The sequence below is a fragment of the Cervus elaphus genome, chromosome 15 (genome assembly GCF_910594005.1).
Source record: "Cervus elaphus chromosome 15, mCerEla1.1, whole genome shotgun sequence".
NCBI lineage: Eukaryota > Metazoa > Chordata > Mammalia > Artiodactyla > Cervidae > Cervus > Cervus elaphus.
In genome coordinates, this window is record NC_057829.1 from 88,714,655 (window position 1) to 88,736,067 (window position 21,413).

At 45.6% G+C, this 21,413-nt stretch overlaps 1 protein-coding gene across 2 annotated transcripts in view; it reads left to right on the top strand.

Annotated features, from left to right (window-relative positions):
* Positions 1–21,413, top strand: part of DOCK1 (dedicator of cytokinesis 1) — a 546,606-nt gene that overhangs the window by 439,930 nt on the left and 85,263 nt on the right. For both annotated transcript variants that reach the window (XM_043926662.1, XM_043926663.1), the window contains exons 32-33: positions 7,887–7,945; positions 18,415–18,563. In XM_043926662.1, coding sequence (XP_043782597.1) covers positions 7,887–7,945; positions 18,415–18,563 — 208 coding nt within the window. The remainder of the gene's footprint in view (positions 1–7,886; positions 7,946–18,414; positions 18,564–21,413) is intronic.

Below are 21,413 nucleotides of genomic sequence, written 5' to 3' on the forward strand. Positions count from 1 at the left end.
CTGCTGTAGACCCTTATTCAGCAGCGAGTTGTAATTTTGGAGTTCTCACAGGAGAAGATGAATGTTCTAAGTGAAAGATGGAGAAGCTCTATACAGTCAGCAAAAACAAGACTGGGAGCTGACTGTGGCCCAGATCATGAACTCCTTATTTCCAAATTAAGACTTAAATTGAAGACAGTAGGGAAAACCACTAGACCATTCAGGTATGACCTAAATCAAATTCCTTATGATTATACAGTAGAAGTGACAAATAGATTCAAGGGATTAGATTGGATAGACCGAGTGCCTGAAGAACTATGGACAGAGGTTCATGACATTGTACAAGAGGCAGTGATCAAGACCATCCCCAAGAAAAAGAAATGCAAAAAGGCAAAATGTTTGTTTGAGAGGCCTTACAAATAGCTGAGAAAAGAAGAGAAACTAAAGGCAAAGGAGAAAAGGAAAGATACACCCATTTGAATGCAGAGTTTCAAAGAATAGGCAGGAGAGATAAGAAAGCCTCCTCAGTGATCAATGCAAAGAAATAGAGGAGAACAATAGAATGGGAAAGACTAGAGATCTCTTCAAGAAAATTAGAGATACCAAGGGAACATTTCATGCAAAAATGGGCAAAACAAAGGACAGATATGGTTTGGACTTAACAGAAGCAGAAGAGATTAAGAAGAGGTGGCAAGAATACACAGAAGAACTATACAAAAAAGATCTTCATGACCCAGATAACCATGATGGTGTAATCACTCACCTAGAGCCAGACATCCTGGAATGTGAAGTCAAATGGGCCTCAGGCAGCATCACTATGAACAAACCTAGTGGAGGTGATGGAATTCCAGCTGAGCTATTTCAAATCCTAAAAGATGATGCTGTGAAAGTGCTGCACTCAATATGCCAGCAAATTTGGAAAACTCAGCAGTGGCCACAGGAATGGAAAGGTCTGTTTTCATTACAGTCCCAAAGAAGGGCAATGCCACAGATTGTTCAAACTATGGCACAATTACACTCATCTCTGATGCTAGCAAAATAATGTGCAAAATTCTCCAAGCCAGGCTTCAACAGTACATGAACCATGAACTTCCAGATGTTCAAGCTGGATTTAGAAAAGGCAGGGGAACTAGAGATCAAATTGCCAACATCTGTTGAATCATTGAAAAAGCAAGAGAGTTCCAAAAAACATCTATTTCTGCTTCATTGACTACACCAAAGCCTTTGACTGTGTGGATCACAACAAACTGGAAAATTCTTAAAAGAGATGGGAATACAAGATCCCCTGACCTGCCTCCTGAGAAATCTGTATGCAGGTCAGGAAGCAACAGTTAGAACTGGACATGGGACAACAGACTGGTTCCAAATCGGGAAAAGAATACACCAAGCATGTATATTGTCACCCTGCTTATTTAACTTATATGCAAAGTACATCATGTGAAATGCCAAGCTGGATGAATCACAAGCTGGAATCAAGATTCTTGGGAGAAATATCAATAACCTCAGTTATGCAGATGACACTAACCTTATAGCAGAAAGCAAAGAAGAACTAAAGAGCCTCTTGATGAAAGTGAAAGAGGAGAGTGAAAAAGTTGGTTTAAAGTTCAACATTCAGAGAAGTAAGATTATAACATCTGATCATTTCATGGCAAATAGATGGGGAAACAATGGAAAAAGTGAGAGATTTTATTTTTGGGGGCTCCCAAATCACTGCAGATGGTGCCTGCAGCTATGAAATTAAAAGATGCTTGCTCCTTGGAAGAAAAGCTATGGCAAACCTAGACAGCATATTAAAAAGCAGAGACATTACTTTGCCAACAAAGGTCCATCTAGTCAAAGCTATGGTTTTTCCACTGGTCATGTATGGATGAGAGAGTTGGACTATAAAGAAAGCTGAGCACCGAAGAATTGATGCTTTTGAACTGTGGTGTTGGAGAAGACTCTTGAGAGTCCCTTGGACTGCAAGGAGATCCAACCAGTCCATCTTAAAGAAAATCAGTCCTGAATATTCATTGGAAGGATTGATTCTGAAGCTGAAACTCCAATACTTTGGCCACCTCATGCGAAGAACTAACTCATTGGAAAAGACCCTCATGCTGGGAAAGACTGAAGGTAGGAGGAAAAGGGGACGACAGAGGATGAGATGGTTGGATGGCATCACCAACTCAATGAACATGAGTTTGAGCAAGCTCTGGGAGTTGGTGATGGACAGGAAGGCCTGGTGTGCTGTGGTCCATGGGTTCTCAAAGAGTCAGACATGACTGAGCGACTGAACTGAACTGATATAGCAAAGTGGCTCAGCTAATTTTTTTTTTCAGATTTTTCTTTCCATTATAGGTTATTGTAAGATATTGAATATATTTTGCTGTACTGTATAGTGAATCAGTGTTGTTTATCTATTTTATACAAAGCACTATGCATCTGTTAACCCCATACTCCTCATTTATGCCCCTACCCTGTCCTTTTCCCCTTTGGTAGCCCCAAGTTTATTTTCTGTGTCTCTTCCTATTTTGTAAATAATTTCATTTGTATTACATTTTAGATTCCACATGTAAGCAATATCCTATGATACTTGTCTTCCTCTGCCCGACTTCCCTCACTTAGTATGACCATCTCTAGATCCATCCAAACTGCTGCAAATGGCATCGTTCCATTATTTTTACGGCAGAGTAATATTCCATTGTAAATATATACCATATCTTCTTCTAGTGATGTGGGATTTTATTGACCATGATAAAACTTTATGCAGTGGAGGACACATCTGACCCTGTGTCTAGTAAGGCTTATTCCCATCAGTCTGGGGTCCCTCCTCCTCCTACCTCCCCAGAAGTTACCAGTCTTTCCCATAAAAACAAAAATGTCTTAACCCACCCATCATCTCCCCCAAGCTCCCTCCATGCCTCCCGTATCTCCCCATCCTCCACCCGCTCCTGACTCTGGCTGCCGGCCAGCTCCTGTCTGAGCTCCCAGAACCCCGTCATAGGTTTTCCTTCTCCCATCTTAGCCTCTCTGCGCTGTTGTCAGACTCCTCCATCCAGCCATTCAGTGATGGAGCTCCTCAAGTCTTGATGATTCTGTTGTCTCCCCTTAAGACAGCATTTTTCAGTATCAGCCCTTGTGCATCTCAGCCCTTTTGTTGGACCAGGCTAGCAACTTAACGGGCTGTTGTATTAATTTTTTTAGAGCCATCTGCCATAATGTAACCATGAACACAAACTAAGCGGCTTGAAGCAACAGCAATGTGTTGTCTTCCAGTTGCAGAGACCAGAGGTTGAAATCAAGGCATCAACAGAGTTGGTTCCTCCTGGAAGCTCAAAGGGAGCGAGCGCTTCGTCCCTGCCTCTCTCCTCCCTTCTGGGGGTGGCCCCGTCCTTCGCCGTGGTTGGGGCTCCTAACCGCATCCTTCGTGCCCCTCGGCTGTGCCTTCGTCTTCACACGGCCTTCCTTCCTGTGTCTGTGGCCTTAAAGGTCTCCTTTTCCTGATAAGGGTGCCAGTCATTGGATTTAAGGCCTGCCCTGTCCTGCATGACCTCATGCTAACAGGATTACTTCTGCAAAGACGCTCTTCCAGACACACTCTCATTCACGGACAGCAGAGGTTAGGGTCTTAACAGATTTTTATGGAGGACACAATTCAACCCACACCAGCCAAGACCAACATACCTCTTTCTTTTCTTTTTTTTTTCCCCCACTGAAATAGAGTATAAGAAAGCATTAGAGTAGTAAAGTTAAGCGTTATTTCATGAAACTTTTGTGCACATATATTTATGTGTGTGCTGCTTAGTATATTTCTAATTTCAAGAAAATTTTTGAAATGTATCGATCTGCCTCTGAAGCCTTGGCTCACAGCACAGCCCTCCTCTTAAGGGGAAGGAGTAAGGCAAGCTCCCTGTCCTCCAGCCTCCCTGCCTTCTGTGGTCCATATACCCACCTGCCCCCCGCCACCCGCCACAGGGCCTTTGCACCTGCTGGTCGCGTCCCACCTCTGTCTGAATTACAGCTTTCCTTTCTCAAATCTTGGAGTTGACGTTACTCTCAGAGCGAGCTTCCCCCACAGCCAACCTGGACCCACTCCTCTTTTTCCTAACAAACCATGATCATGGCCCTTCGAGAAAAACTACATACACATACGTGCATGTCTTGGGCGACTGTTTAATGTCCATCTCTGCTACCATGCTACTAGGTCCCACACATCTGTGGATTGTGTCTCTTCTCCACATTATAGTACTGTTCCCCTATTAGCTCTGTGCTGGCCTCCAGGACATATTCAGTAAATCATGAAGCAATGAGTGATGCTTGCTGAACACATTAATGTCAATGACCTTGGAAACCATGGGGAGGATGCTGTGAGGAGGCCCAGTCTAAGCTTCTAAAGGAAGGACCAGCCTGACTTCATTGTTTGCTCAGACAAACAAGGGCAACATCTCATTCTCCCCAAAGCCTGGGAGACATGCGTCGTGCCATCAATACCCCGATATCGTAGATGAAGAGACCGCAGGTCAGAGTGGTCAGGTGACTTTCCCAGTGTGCTCAGACTGGGGCTCGGTTTGCTGACCTCTCAGCTTGGACTGTCTCTGGTGGACATGCTGTTTCTGCTTCTTTGGGTGAAGATTCAGGATAGCAGGTACTGAGACGAGGCCATGGAGACCAGAGTCATGCTATTTTGGGTCAGAGCTATAGGCCTGGACGTGGGATCTGAGATCTACCCAGGCTCACATCTAAAGGATGCCTCCTGGGGGGCCCCTCGGACTGGCCTTTTCGAGGTGCTGATGCACCATGTGGGTGGGCACAGGGCGTCTGGGTGTGGTCGGAGTGCCTGCTGACCCCAGCTCTGCAGAGACGGGCGTGTCATTTCACCAGCCGGAATCTCTGCTTCCTCAGTGGGAAGGTGGCTGTGGGGACCTCTCTCTCCTCACCTGGTGGGCTTACCGCAAGAATTAGACGAAACACACGCTCCTTGAGGGATGGGACGGTGCGGTGCTGTGACTGGTGGATGCCTGCCTCTCTGGTCCTCAAGGTGTGGGCTGGGGGCAGGGACAGGGATCTGTGGGAGTCTGCAGACCTGCAGTCTCTTCTCCTCTTGCCCTGTGACCTTGGCCAAGTCATCTTGCTCCCCCGCCCCGAGGACTAGCTCTGTTCCCTCAACTATCAGTCTTCAGGATGGACTCTTATGAACCCGAAGGCCGCCAGCTCTGGATCCCAGGTCCCCTACATTGTAGCTGTCTCTCCTCCTTGGGAGACGATATCCGAGTGGTTCAGGAATCCCTCCTAAGTTCTGGTAACAGCTGTGACTCCATTTGTGGATTAGGCTGAGATGTGTATGGATTCGTCAAAGCCTCCTGCTTTATTAAAGTTGGAGAAAAGATCAATCTTGCTGCCAGGGAGATGCGGTCCTGTCCTTCACCTTCGAGCTCTTTACGCCTCCTGTACCAGCCTCGCACTCCTGTGTCTTACTTGACTATTAAAACGGCATTTTTAGCATCCTTATCCAGGAGGCCTAACTCCCATGAGGGATATATGCTCAGATCTCTGCTCATCCTCCCTGTTCTCAAATACTTGTGAAGACGCCTCCTTTCCACAGAGAAGATGGTGAAGCGGAACTGATCAGTGTAACGCAAGCATCCTTGAGCCCACCCCCCCACCCCCGCCAGCACTCAGCCAGCACTGGGAGCAGGGATGCTGTGTGGAGAAGCAGGGGCCGGGGCCGGCTCCCCTCTCCGGTGGTCCCTGCATCAACTCCATCACTGGATGAGGGCTAGAGACATCCATCGGGTCCCTCCTGGTGATCCAGACCGAAATGGTGACATCGCTACAGCTGGGTTACCTTTCTGAACCTCGGGGTTTAATTTGAATCAGTGTACGACCTGAGAGAGGGAGTTCGGTCAGGGCCAGGGAGGCTCGGACACTGATGGAGATCAGCCTGGCTTTCACCACTCGTGTTTTCCAAGAGCTACAGTTCCAGACTGGGAAGGAATGGCTTGGCAGTTGCAAGGGTCTTCAGAGCCTGTGTTAGTAACTGACAGCGCCCGCCCCGGGACTGGCTGTCGCCTCCTCTGGGCCTCTGGCTTCCCACTTCGCTGTGCTGCAGTCTGAACACCTGGAGGCAGGGGCTGGAGTGCTGGCATTCTTGGGGTCCTCCCTGCGATGCTGTGCTCCCCGCTACCCCAGACATGCGCTCTGCCGAGAGGCAGCTCATCCCCCTGGACAGCGAGCATCCCCTCGGCCTGGGGAGGAAGCATCTGCACTGGATGGAGCTCGATTTTCCCTCCCCGATCCTCCTCTCCTGGCAAATGCTGGGAGGATGGCCTTCCCAGTCATCACGCAGCCAACCGCCTCCTCACCTGGCCTGGGCTGCTGGGACCCCTCTGTCATTCCTAGGGGAGCAAAATGGGGATGAAAGACAGCTCTCTGAGCCTCAAAAGGAAGCACACTTTACTGGTGCTCAGATCGTGTGCTCCTGCGGTATTTTGGGGTGCCAACTAGATACCGAAGGGTGGCCGGGTCCCTGCTCACTGTATCTTGGTGGTGGGTGCAGACCCAGGCAGAGAACCGCTCTCTCTCACCAAATTTACCTGCCCCAGTCGCTGGGCAGTGCTGCATTCACCTCGGAGGACCGGCTTGTCCTCGGAGGAAGGGTGGTAACTCTGCCCTCTCTGATCGGTTTCTCCATGTGTGCAGCCTCCTGGAACCTGTCCGACTGGGATGTTCCCAGGGTTGACTTCTCCAAGGCAAGCTGCCGACTGTGTTCATGTTTCTTGGTTGTGATGATCACAGGGTCTATAGTCCTTTCCTGCTGGAAGTGGCAGACAGGTGCTTGGGGCACACGGGACTCTGATGAAAGAGGTGGCATCAGCTGGGGCTGTTGAGGTACCAGCCCGATCTCTGCCTCTGGAGTCACAACTCTGTCATCCGTTATCAGAGCTTTTCTTCCCACGTCAGCTGACACAGGGATGCACGGGGCAGGCGCCGATCCACAGCTGCGACGCTGCAACACTGTGGGATAATTTTGCAAATTATTATTTTTAATATAATCAGCCTTTTCCTTAGGCAATAAAGGGAAACGTTAAATTGCTCACAAACTAATAAAGGTTTATCTTCTGAAGCATCAAATTCTGTTTACTCATGAAACACACACCCCCTCTGCTGACCCACTGGGAAGAAAATTAGCATTTATTTTCCCAGGGTAAACAAAAACAGGCGGAGGCGGGGAGGAATGTTTGTTGACATCTCTTGGTGTTAAGTCCTTCCTTACATTGAAAATGATGAAGAAGGATGGGAACTGGGAGCTCCACGGAAGAGGCCTTCCCGGGTCTGATTGCCTAAGACTCCAGGGCTTAAGTTAACATGTGAGGTTAATTTAAAATAACCTGTTTATTGTGTGCCGGGCTGTGCAATGTCATCTGGTGTCTGGTGCCTAGATGCTAATGATATGCATGCAAAGCAAACTCCCCTTCAGGCCCAGGGACCAGGTTCTCTTTCTCCTGCCTTGAGAGATTGAAGAAAGGAGAGTAATTTCTCTGCACCGTCTCCCCCATGTTTCCAGAGAGGAGAGGACCTTATGTAATCCGTGGTGATGGGAAAGCGAGGTTTTCGGCTGAATTCCTCCTCCTGCAGTTCCTTTCAGGGGCAGAAGAAGTTGATGCTTCAACACCCTCTTTATCGGCCTCAGGGATGGGGGACTTTCGTTGCACGTAAAAATAATCCAAGTCTGGACTTCCTGGTGGTCCAATAGGTTAGGACTCTATGCTTCCAGGGCAGGGGTTGCAGGTTCAAAAACCTGATCAGGGACCTAAGATCCTTCATGCCACATGGTGCCGCCAAAACTAAAACTAAATAAAAATAATCCAAGTCTGACGTTCAAATGCTCCATGGAGTGACTCAGTGCTTTTTCTGTCACTGGTTTTCAGGTACGGAGATATGCGGAGACAGATTGGCTTCGAGATCAGGGACATGTGGTACAACCTCGGTGAGTAACGGGATTTCAGGGCATCGCAAGTGAACATCGTGAGTCAGTGGTGGGCAGTGACGCTGGCCCCGTCTGTCAGCTTTGTGATATCTTAAAAATCCAAACAACTGCTGGCTACCTTTTGCAGCTAGTGCTTTCAGGGAATAAGAGATGGGAGACCGCAGTAAGGGGAAGCAAATCTGATTGTGGAGGAAACAGAAAAGTCAGTAGTGCGCCTTCTCTCATGTCAGGCGAGCACAGGTCTGCCTTGGAATGCTCGCTCCTGGGTGTCACTTCCGTTTCCTCCGTTTTCCATGAATCAAACCATGTGGCTCATCCTACTGGCATGCATGCCATCACCTACTGTATTCAGTTTCACACAATCTACCTTCAAAGGGGTTTATTTCCCAGCTCAAAACTGGGCTCTGTCTTTAGGTGGTGGTAGGATGAGTACCTGTGCAGCCCAAGCAATCAGGGCTATGTGTGTTTAAGATGAGAAATGAACATAGGCTTTATCACTATAAATTCCCTCTAAGTGTTGCTTTTGCTGCCTCGCCAAGTGTTGGTATGCTGTGTTTTCATTTTTCATTTGTCTCAAGATAATTTTTGATTTCCTCTTTGATTTCTTCTTTGACCCATTGGTTGTTCAGGAGTGTGGTTTTAAACTTCCATGTGTTTGTGAGCTGTCCAGTTTTCCTTCTGTTACTGATTTCTAGCTTTATTGTGGTAGGAAAAGATGCTTGGTATGATTTCAATATTCTTAAATTTGTTAGTGGTTTTGTGACCTGACGTGATATATCCTCAGGGGCTCCTTGGGCACTTGAGAGAAATGTGTATTCTGCTGCATCTGCTAGATGAAATGTTCTGTCTATGTCAGTTAGGTCCATGATCTATAGTGCTGGCAAGAAAGATCTCCACTAAACAACTGAGCGTTTACACTTCAAGGACCTTAGAAAACAAATAAACAAAAACTTAGAGTCTGCAGAAGGAAGGAAATAATAAGGATTAGGGCAGAAATAAACAAAATAGAGGACAGGAAAATTCATTAAAATTAAGAGTTGGACTTTTGAACAGATAAACTTGATAAACCTTTAGCTGGATTACTAAGAAAAAAAAGAAAGGAGACACAAATAAATAAAATCATAAGTGAAAAAGAAAACATTAAAACTGATGCCACAGAAATAAAAGTGAGCATATGAGACACTATGAACAATTATATGCCAACAAACTGAATAATCTAGAGGAAATGGATAAATTCCTAGAAACATACAACCTACCAAGACTGAATTATAGAAAAATAGAAAGTCTGAACAGACCAATAATGAATAAAGAGAATCATCTTACAACAAAGAGAAGTCCAGGACCAGATACCTTCACTGGTGAATACTACCCAACATTTTAAAAAGAATGAATGCCAATTCTTATCAAACTTTTCCCAAACATTGAAGAGGAGAGAATACTTCCAAACTCATTTCATGACATGAGCATTACCCTGATGCCAGAGTCAAAGACACTACAAAGAAAGAAAACTATAGGTCACCATCTCTGATGAAAACAGATGCAAAAATCCTAAACCAAATGCTAGCAAACCAAATTCAACAGCACACTGAAAGAGTCATACCCCAGGATCAAGTGGGGTTTATCTCTGGGATGCAAAAATGATTCAACACATGCAAATTAGTTAAGGTGATACACTACATTGATTGAATGAAGGATAATAAGTAAGATTATCTCAATAGATGCAGAAAAAGCATTTGACAAAATTCAAAACTCTTTTGTGCTAAAAACTCAACAAACTTGGTATAGAAGGAATGTAACTTAAACATAATAAAGGTCATATATTGTCAACTAATATCATACTCAATGATGAGGAACTGAAAACTTTTCTCTAAGGTTGGAAATAAGACAAGATGCTTACTCTCACCCCTTCTATTCAATCTAATACTGGAAGTCCTGGCCAGCCCAGTTAGGTAAGAAAAAGCAGTAAGAAGGACCCAGATCAGAAAGGAAGAAGTAAAATTATCTGTTTGCAGTTGATATGATCGTATATGTAGAAAACCCTAAATACTCCACCAAAAAGTATTAGAACTAATAAATTCAGGAAAGTTGCAGAATACAACATAGAAAAAAAAAGTTGCATTTCTATACATACTATCTGTGAAAGAAATTAAGAAAATAATTGCATTTATAATAGCATAAAAATAAAATATTTAGGAATAAAATACACCAAAATCAACTCATAATATGCTAAAGACTTAAATATAAGGCCTGAAACCACAAAACTCCTAAAGGAAACCATAGGAGAAGAACTTTTTAACATTGACCTTGGCAATGATTTCTTGGAAACGACACCAAAAAGTCAAGTAGACTACATCAAACTAAAAAGCATTTACACAACAGAGGAAGGGAAAAATAGAATGAAAAGATAGCCTATGAAGTGGGAGAATAAATTTCCCAACCCCAGGTCTGATACGGGATTGATATCAACAATATTTCAGAAACTCCTACAATTCTATAGCAAAAATAGAAACAAATGCAAATAAACCAATTAAAAAATGATCCAATGACTTACATAGACATTTCTCCCAAGAAGACAGACAGATGGCCAATAGGTAAATGAAAAGACGCTTGACATCAAGAGTCATCGAGGAAATGCAAATCAAAACCACAGTGAGTCATCGCCTTACACCAGTTGGATGGCTGTTATTAAAAAAAAAAAGATAAACACAGGTTTGCAAGGAGGTAGAGAAATTGAGACTATTGTACACAGCTGGTGGGATTGTAAAATGGTGCATCCGCTATGGAAAACAGCATGGAGATTCCTCAATAAATTAAAAATAGAACTGTCCCATGATCCAGCAGCCTTACTCCAGGTTCCTTATCCTGATGAACTGGAATCGGAATCTGGATAAAATATGCATTCCCATGTTCACTGCAACCCTGTTCACAATAGTCAGGTATGGGGGAAACCTGTATGTCCACTGATGGACGACCGGGTGAAGGGAGTGTGGTGTGTGTGTATGCACATTGAGATACTATTCAGTCTTAAAAGAGAGAGAAATCCTGTCATATGCAAAAGGAAGACCCCGAAGACCATTGTTAGATGTGAAATAAGCCAGTCATAGATGGGCAAACACCCCATGAGTCTTCTTACATGAGGTCTCTAAAGGAGTCAAACTCCTTAGAACAGAGAGCAGAGGGGTGGTTGCCAGGGGTGGGGGTAAGCCGGGGGAGCCATGGAGGTGCTGATCAGAAGCTGAAATGTGTCAGTTTTGCATGATGCATGCATTCTGGAGATCCGCTGTTGTAAATATTAATGTACCATTAACGATGCTGTGTTGTATGTGTAAAAATTGAAGAAGGTAGATCTCATCTTGTGTACTCTACAATAAAAAAGAGAAGTAAAATGATAAGATATTAGCACAATGAAAGCAATTTTATTAATAAGAGAATTAATATAACAAAGAAATTCTCTATTAAAATGTTAGCCAGTATGGTGCATGTATGGGTGTGAGTCCTGGAGTTGCTAGGGGGCCCCGTAAGCAGCTTAACTGTCCAGAATCAAAGTACTGGCTCTCGGTGTGAAAGATCTTGGCTACATCCCCAACACAGAGCCCTCCAGGCTCCACCCTGTCCTCCGTCTTCTTGCCATCCCTGGGGAGAACGCAGGTGCCCTGGGTTCCCAGGGAAGAGACCGAGTGAGTCCCTCCCCAGCCCCCCTCCTGCCTTGACCCTGCCTGGCTGCGTGGCCTCTGTCACGGGACTTACAGGGCTTTCCTCACTTAGCTTCCTTGGCTGTAAGATAAAGAGGTTGGATGGAAGCTTCCAAGAGCCTTCCAAGCCTGAAGTTCAATAATTTTTGTTATATATATATATATGATGATGATCTCAGTAGGGAAAAACTCAGGCTCCTAGAATAGGGAGGAGGACTTCTCGTGATTCATTTTAATTGATCCGGCTCTGACGGGTGCATCTGTCATGCTTCCTGGCAGGTCAGAGACGTCGGGCCTCCTGCCAGGAAAGTTCCATGGATAGCCCCATTTGAGGGAGGGGAGGGGAGGGCAGGCAGAGATGGAGGGAGTTGTTCCTGGCTGGACAAGTGGGAGCCGGGGGCTTTTCCAGATGCCAGGGTCCAAGTATGCTATGGGCTTCACCATCTGTGGCTGGGCCAACAGCAGGCACCCAACATGCTTCTTGCACCAGGGCCCTCTCTGAACTCACCTTTCACCCTGGCCCTTCCTGAGAGAATGGCAGCACCTTCTTCTGAATTATCCAGTGTCAATTCTAAAGTCCAAACTGGGAGCTAGTCTGTTTTGCCTAAAAGGACAGTTCCAGGTGTGTTTTCAAATGCTTCCTTCCAAAACGCCTTGGAAGTCTTTTTTTCATTTAGTATAAGAAGAGACGGCCATCCTGGTAGATGCTCAGACAGGTTATTAACACGCTGAAATGCTTCCTTCTTGTTTGATTAGTAGTTGCTGTCTCAGCTCAGCTCACCCAGGACTGTCTCCTCCTCTCTGGCCTTCAACTGAAGGACCTCTTCCTGGCACAGAGGGAGCCTCCAAGAGCCAGCTCGAGCCCCCGCTGAGCAGGCCGATGGGCACTCCTGACACTGGGGTTGTCTTTCTTTTTTTTTTTTTTTAAATTCAAAGTGTTTTGGAGGTCATCTCTGGAATCCCTGTTTGAAACTGACTGCTCATGTGCTCTGTGCGATTTCAGTGAAGCAAGATGAGATGGCCCCGGGAAGTCTGAGCTTCTCTGTGAAGCCATCTCCAGGTCTTTATGAAGGCTCCACCAGTCAGCATGGTGGGCTCTCTTAACATCACCTGTCGTTTTGCTCCAAGTAGGCCGAGTCGAGTGAGTGACGGAGACTTTTGGTTTGCAATGTAAAGGATGCTGTTAAGAGAGAATGTGTCCATTTCCTCCCTGTCCATTGCTGATTGGCATACGGTAACTCACACATCAGAGCTGTGTTTGGCAGCTTTTCACCTGGGACCTAGAGAAGGCAATGGCACCCACTCCAGTACTCTTGCCTGGAAAATCCCATGGATGGAGGAGCCTGGTGGGCTGCAGTCCATGGGGTCTCGAAGAGTCAGGCACGACTGAGCAACTTCACTTTCACTTTTCACTTTCATGCATTGGAGAAGGAAATGGCAACCCACTCCAGTGTTCTTGCCTGGAGAATCCCAGGGATGGGGGAGCCTGGTGGGCTGCCGTCTATGGGGTCACACAGAGTCGGGCACGACTGAAGCGACTTAGCAGCAGCAGCAGCACCTTTGACTCTGCAAAAGAAGCGGCCAGGAGGTCAAGTGTAAACCTAAACTGTGACCGTGATCCATGAAGAGCAGGAATATGGTAACAGAAAGAAAGAATCATCAACCCACGTGATTGGGTTCCTTGTTTATAAAATAATAATTATTTTTGAAAATTAAAAGAATAATAAACATATTGGCTGCTCACAAAGTCGGGCCCAAGCAGCCCCTCAAAATGGCTAAGGCCAGCTCTGGGAGTCACACCATGAGGTCACTCTGTGGGGTCACCTCCGGCCACCTGGCTCTTTCTTTGCTGTTGTGAGTCTCACTTGTTGGAGCCTGCCTGTCAAGTATCACTGCTGAGGCCCCTGCTCTGGATATTTACAACAGCATGTTTCAGTTTCCCAAGATGTACACAACCTATTTTGTACACAGTTTTTTTATAGAATTTTTTTTTTTTTTGCCAAATGGTTCACATTTGGGACCACTAGATCACGTTGGCATTCTAATCTAGCCAGCTCCACGGAGAAAATTTAAAAAAATACAAGTCAGATATATTCATCCACTTACACTTACTTACCTATCACCCAGAGCCAAATACACCCTGAGAAGACTTTTTCCTTGAGTCTTGTATGCCGTGTGCACGACTCAGAACCCGCCTCCGTACAGAGCAAGCGTCAGAGCAAGGATCTAGGGTCTCTGTTCCTGAATTTCATGCAAGTACAGACACAGCGCTGCCCCATGGGGCTGAGCAGCATGTCCTGGTCCTTTTTTTTCCTCCCATACCTGTCATATTTTGAGTGCAAAAGGAGAAATCAAAGGCAGACTCTCTCCCAAAAAAAGGAGGAGAAATGTGCTTATTTACCCAGCTCTTCAGTTATTTATCAAAGCGCGCTCTGCAGCAGCCCACGGAGCCCCCATCTCCCTTTCGCCTTTCTCACCTCGATTTACATTTTGTTTATTACATACAGCACCCCGGAGCCGCACGCCTCAGATCTGGCCAGGACAAATGTGCCTGCAGCGAGATCTTTATCTGCCAGGCTGGTCAGGGGTATTTGTCATGCAGAGATTCCCTTCAGGGGTGTTTTTGGAGACTTGGAAAAATTGTGTGTTTCCCATTAAAACCCATATACAGTGGGGCCGAATCTATTTGACGGGGTGATGGAAATTTTGGCTCTTGTCTACCCTTGTGTATACGAAGATTTTCCCAGGATTAGACGATGTTTAACGTTTAACGTCCCAGATTTCTGAACACTCGGGATCATCAAGAGATCTTCCAGACACCCCGGGGGGAGGTTGCTCAGAAGGCAGGAGCCAGCCGCTCCCTGAGAGACAGAGCAGTCTATTTCCCAAAGAATAAGCTCCATGTTTTGTCATGAGAAGAAAGACTCCCGGTGGGGTTTTAAGAATTGGGGAGTGGTAACCAGGAATTTTCAGAGAAGGCAATGGCACCCCACTCCAGTACTCTTGCCTGGAAAATCCCATGGACATAGGAACCTGGTAGGCTGCAGTCCATGCGGTCGCAAAGAATCGGACATGAATAAGCGACTTCACTTTCACTTTTCACGTTGGAGAAGGAAATGGCAACCCACTCCAGTGTTCTTGCCTGGAGAATCCCAGGGATGGGGTCGCACAGAGTCGGACACGACTGAAGTGACTTAGCAGTAGCAGCAACCAGGAATTTTGGACCCAAATTTGAGCAAACTCTGGAAGATAGTGAAGGACAGAAGAGCCTGGAGGGCTACAGACAATGGGGGTCGCAAAGAATCAGACGTGACTTAGTGATCGAACAACAAATGACAAACCAGGAGTTTGGCAGAGGTGACCAGAGGTGAAAGAGTCCCATTGTGATCCAATCATTACCATTTTCTTCCTTTGTCTCAAAAGGATACAAACAGACTTTTTCTCAAAGTCTACAGTTCAAGAGTCACCTTGATCCCCATTGATTCCAAGCCTGATTTCATCATTAAATTTGAACAAGAGATGCTCCAGGGGAAATCCATAATGCAAATGCCAGAACAAGAAAAAAAAAAAAAAAAGATGAATACTGGAGAATTGCATCCAGCCCTCTCTCATCTTGAGGACCACTGGTTCTCCAAGGCTAAAGTCTGGGGACCTCACTGTGGCTGAGGCTGATCACTGGAGCCCAGCCAGTGTGTCCTGCGTTAATGGGAGGAGTAATAATCAGAGATTATCACTGTAACAATTACAGTGAAATTGGAGGCACCGTTGTTTTTGGACCTTACCTTTCCAATCCCTGTGTTCACAGCCACTTGTTACTATCCTATACTCTCCTCCCAGCCTGGAACAGCAAAGACTCTTGGTGACAGAGTCCTCTGTGATACTGCAGTTGTGCTTGATGAACACCTCTCTGTCACCAGCATCTGTTTTCTGAAACACTGGCTCTGGCATTTCTTTAGACATAATACAAGAGAAGTGACACCTGAGAGACAGAATATAATAGCATTTCTGAGAGAATGCTTTGCCTCAGTTACATGCCTTTCAGAAACAATAAGCTTTGGGGGAAGTGATGAAAATCACATTACATTAGAACTTTAGTCAAAGTATTATTTATTCAGTAAAGGTTAATAAGATTTTTTAAAGTAAGATTTTAGTAATATTCAGATTCCTTGTTGAACGTCACATTTTGTGTATATGTCCACTTGGTACAAATCTCAGAATACATTTCATTTAGGCCACTTATGAGGATTATATATTTTGTTAAGGGTCTTCATTTATAATAACCAAATTCATTTAATGGTTCTCTTGTCTGAAATCTCTATTTGCTGAGTTCTAAGGAAAGCTAAATTATTTATTGTATCCATTCTATTTCCAGATTATGTAAAAATATTAGTAATATTGATTAACTCTGGGTAAATTACAAGTCTTAATAACAGAATGTTGCAAATAATTCATTCAAACATTTAACTCTTATGCATTCTTCTATTATATGTTGGAAAGAAATGATATAAATTATAATGGAGTGAAATAAAAATAAATCAGAAATTCTGAAATTAAAGATAAGAAGGCAGGAATTTTAAAAGACCACTTTCTGGATAGGCCCTGCCTCTAGATTTAATTATGTCATGTCATCTCACATAAAACCAACACCCCCTTTTTTTGGAAATGAGGTTTCCAACATCTTTTTTCCAGGCATGGGTGGGGAGAGAGGGGGTCTCCCAGCTTTTTCCCTCTGCTGGCCTCTTATCACTTCAGGTTCTCTGGAAGCTCACCCTCATCACTCTCAGCCCTCAGGAGTTTAGGTCCAGCAAGGTTTGGGAGCCACTGCCCGGTGGGGGAGGGGGGTGCAAAATGGCAGCAAAAAAAATGAAAAAAAAAAAGAAGACTGAGATTTTTGAGTTAGCAGTCGAAAGCAGAGGCCTCGAAAGGTATGAAACCAACATTACCAAACACATAATTGAAATAGAAAAGAAAAGTAAACATGTTTGGACCCTGAAAGAAGCCAGTTTCTACTTCCTGAGGGGCACATTTTAGAAGCGTGTTACTCCTGTAACGCTAGAGAAAATGACAGGCCCCCGTCCCCTGCATCTGTGTCTGCGTGTCTGTTTTGTTTGGCTGTGCAGCCAAGTCTTAGTTCCCGGACCAGGGATTGAACCCAAGACCTCAGCAGTGCAAGCCGTTGTAACCACTGGGTCGCTAGGGAGCTGCCTGCCCCTGGGTGATTGTAAGAACAGACAGATAAGGGGGCGCTGTGGACAGCCAGCGTCCTTTCTATTCCGGAGGGTCGGCGAGTGCCACTCCCCTGGAGCCATCCCGTGACAAGCAGGCAGGGAATGGGGGACAGGCCGAGGCTTCAGAATCCCAGACCCGGGCTCCCATCCTGCCCCACTGTTTCCAGTGGGCAGCCTGCTGGTTTTGGGAAGTCCGCAGTCTCTTCCTCTGTAAAACAGAGTTTAGAATGGCCCCCACTCCGGGAGAGGGTGGTGCTAACGAGGTGGGAGTGTAGGAGAAATCTTTGTACCTTCTGCTCAGTTTTGCTATAAAATATAAAGTCTATTACATTTTTTTTTAAAGTTCAATTTTTAAAATTGCAAGAGATGTGGTCACCATCTCACAAAATGATGTTGAGAATCAGTGAGGCTCTTTCCATGAGGCTTGTCTTGTAGTCATACTTAGTAAATGTCAGCTAATACTATAATATTCCTTATTAGTCGTGGGGCAATAGTATTTGAGAAGGTCTTTCTAAAGTGGTTTTTAAGCAAATACTATTGCCCTGTGAATCATAATGAATATTATAATCTGATGCTTAAAAAAATTATATCTGGACAAGACAGGTGAGATATAAGATAAAGTAGTTATTTAACTAAGCATTTTCGGGGACTTCCTTCACAGTCCAGTGGTTAAGAATCCGCCTTCCAATGCAGGGGTCACAAGTTTGATCCCTGGTCAGGAAGCTAAGATCCCACATGCCATGGGGCAGTTAAGCCTGCATGCTCAGCTACTGAGCCCGGCTGAGCAGCTGCAACGAAAGGTCCCTCATGACATGATGAAGACCCCACCGGCCTCAACTAAGACCCAAATAAATAAATAAATATTAAAAATAAATAAACAAGCATTTTCCAATCACATCGTTAGTCAAAAAAAAAAAAAAAAAAAGAGTCCTTTCTGTTTTCACAGCTTCATATTCTGAGGTCTGGCATTGTTTTCTTTGATTGCAGTCATTGGGAAGGTTACAGAAATCACTCAACATTATTTACAGAGGTTCCAAATAGTAAACTGTTTTTCAAATGATGTTACAGATAGAGAGGGCCCAAGAGACCATCTATCCTACCTGCCTTCACTTTATCAACTCTTGTTCATTATCTGCAAAGTGAGATGCCCAGTGTCCCATCTCCCAGCCCTGCTCTTTCCAAATCTGGGTACCCACTGGTGGCTCACGCTTCTTCTTTTTTTTTTTTTTTCTGCTCACGCTTCTTATGTGTGTGATGTAATTGTCTATTTGTGAAATGGCGTTTATTGTCTGTAATAGACAAACCATGACTGCAGGCCCTGTACTAGATGGATTTTTTTAATAGCTTTACTTAAATTCGCAGTACTGTCCACTTATACTACAGGCTGAACACATTCAAAATTGTTGCCTGTGGATGAGAAATGGATATATATTCTCCAGATCCTAGCCTTCAAATCATAGTGACCTGTGTAGTTTTATTTTGTCCATTGAAGCCCATTTCAGAATCCCTTTTTAAAAAAATTGTTGAATAATGCATTTCTTTATTCAAGGTCAACACAAGATCAAGTTCATTCCAGAGATGGTCGGTCCTATATTAGAAATGACGCTGATTCCAGAGACAGAGCTTCGCAAGGCCACCATCCCCATCTTCTTCGACATGATGCAGTGTGAATTCCACTCCACCCGAAGCTTCCAGATGGTAAGGATGTGGGTGTGCAGTAAGTGGCTTGGAGACAAGCCACTTTCTCAAGGTGCTGTGGCGTGTCCTCTTGAAAGGACTCATAGATAGTTCTGCAGTTACACGTGCTGAATATGGAAAACACTTCTGCATCTTAAGAGAGAAGAGTCCTAGGCTTTCCTTGTGGAGGAAGCCTATCATTCTTAAGGAGGACTGCTCTCAGCTTTATGGAGCTTTGTTCTTTGTTTTTAGCTTTCAGTTACTTTTATCTGGATTTACTTACACATTAAAACTGGGTAAAACTCTTTCACCCTCCTTCATAGGTGTAGTAGAGGGTTTGATCAGACCTTACTGTTATTTTCTGACTGGCTGCTTCTTGCTGAGTTACCTTATTTTTAAGTCTAAAGTCTTTGCCTTTCTTCTTCTAAGTGTGCGCCTTGGTGTTCTTACCTGTGCAATGAGACAGATGAAATTCCTTAAGGTATATGTAGAGACTTTCCTGGTGGTCCAGTGGTTAAGACTTCATGCCTCCACTGCAGCGGGTGCAGGTTCGATCCCTGTCAGGGAACTAAGAGCCTGCATACCCACAGCCATGAATTTTCGGTTGAGGATCCTTGGCCGTTTGTTCATTTATATTATCTTATGTTTGTACCTTCATAGACAGGTGAAAAGACACCCTGAAAGTAAAATCAGGGCCAAAAAAAAAAAAACTAGTGAAAAAAAATCTCTTTGCTAAAGTAATCTGGTCTTATGAATTGGGAAATGATCAATTTCCTTTTCCGTTGGGACAGCTCAGATTTTCTACTGACCTATCTTAGCCTCCCTGTTGGGAAGGCATGTGGATGCCGCAGGGCGTGCCATCCTTCCCAAATCTCCTGCTTGCCCAGGGCCCTCGTTCCTGCCAGGCTCCTTGTCCTCCGGGTCACGGGTCCCGTTCCGCCGGCCCGGCCTTGGCTTGCTGTCCTGGCCTCGCTGGTGGGTTGCGATGACTTGTGGTCCTTCCTCTGTCTCAGCCCCAGGGTCCATCTGCTCCCCCCGCCCCCATTCCAGGCTCTCCTGGGCCACAGCGTTTGTCTGTCCGCTCGCCGTATCTTTTCAGACTCGTTTCTGTTCTCGGTTCAGCCCTCGTCCTCCAGGGGCCCCCTCCTGAAGCACAGGGCGTGCCCGCTCTGCCTTGTCGGCGGCGTTGGGGAATATGTGTGGCTGACACGCGCACGGAACGGCAGGCACAGCCGACCTGCACTTCCCCCCCATCCAGGGGGCTTCTAGGACGGGGCTGGCTGACTGCTGTTTAATCTGCCACCAATTCAATTACCTAACCTCGTTAGTCACGTCCACAAGGCTTAGATTCGCTCTGTGTTCACAGCAGGTGTGCAGACCAAACGGAGGGAGGGGAAGGCATGAAGGTTTTTCATTTTTACAAAACTTCAGTGTTTGGAACATGTGACGGAGCCTCTTTTTTGAGAGGTTGCTGTAGCTTTCAGAGTGGGGCTGTTCAGACCCTGCTATGAACTATGTGCCGTGAGCAGTTTTTCACACTCTTAACAGTTACAGTGGAGAAGTGACCTGATGGGTTCAGAAGAACTACCCACCATTTCACTCAAGTTTAAACTGCCTCACGCCGCCATTGGAATTTCAAAACCATGTCTTACACATTGGCTTTTTTTAAAAGCTCCCCAGGGCTGTTGCTCCTAGGGTCTCCAGCGGTAGTGGAGGGCATTTCATTAGAATGTTCTAATACATACAATTCCCCAAGAGTCTGCTTCTTCCTTGTCTCCATTTCTGCAAGAAGGAGCAGGAATCTTCTTTCAAAATAAGCGTCCCCTTTTCTGTGTCCTGGGTGTTGCTCGTCCTGTCTCCCCAAGGTGTGTGCACCGGGGGGTCTGGCAGGGAGGTAGGATAGGATGACATGGAGGTGGGATAGGGTGGCCTGGAGTTATGGTAGCCTCCTGGTAGCCTGGGACCCTCTTACGATGGCTGAAGGCAATTCCTGACCTTGATACCTTTGGCTCTGGGCAGGTCCTACCAGGTCCATGTGATCTGATCTGTCATGGAAGAGCTTGGATGAGACAGGAGTATCTGAACTAGGAGGCTCACGTGTGTACCAAGTGGGCTTGCGTTCTAGAAATCCTTCCCACCCAGAAAGTAATCTGCTTCATGTCAGCAGGCAGGCTTTCCCGACGGCTCAGGGGTAAAGAATCTGTCAGCAGTGCAGGAGACGTGGGAGACATGGGTTTGATCCCTGGGTCAGGAAGATCCCCTGGAGGAGGGCATGGCAACTGACTTCCCAGGTGACGCTAGTGGTAAAGAACCCGCCTGCTAATGCCGGAGATGTAAGAGACACAGGTTCAACCCCTGGGTCAGGAAGATTCCCTGGAGAAAGAAATGGCAACCCACTCCAATATTCTTGCCTGGAAAATCCCATGGACAGAGGAGCCTGGTGAGCTACAGTCTGTGGGGTTGCAAAGAGTGGGATATAACTGAACGACTGAGCATGCACACATCATATAGCTCAGCTGAGCCTTGTAACGACAAGATGAGCCTTGACTAACCTCTCCCCAGTCTCACCGAGAAAGTGTGAAAGGGAAAGAGTTAGTTGCTCAGTCGTGTCCAACTCTTTGTGACCCCATGGACTGTGGCCCACCAGGCTCCTCTGTCCATGGGATTTTCCAGGCAACAATTCAGGAGTGGGTTGCCATTTCTTTCTCCAGGGGATCTTCCCAACCCAGGAATTGAACCCAAATCTGTCACATTGAAGATGGATTCTTTACTGTCTGAGCCACCAGACCCTGCCCCCCAAATGAGTACATTCTGAGCCTCAGCCTCACTAGATTTTGATTCAGAAGTAAAGCATACCTTTTAAATTCTCCC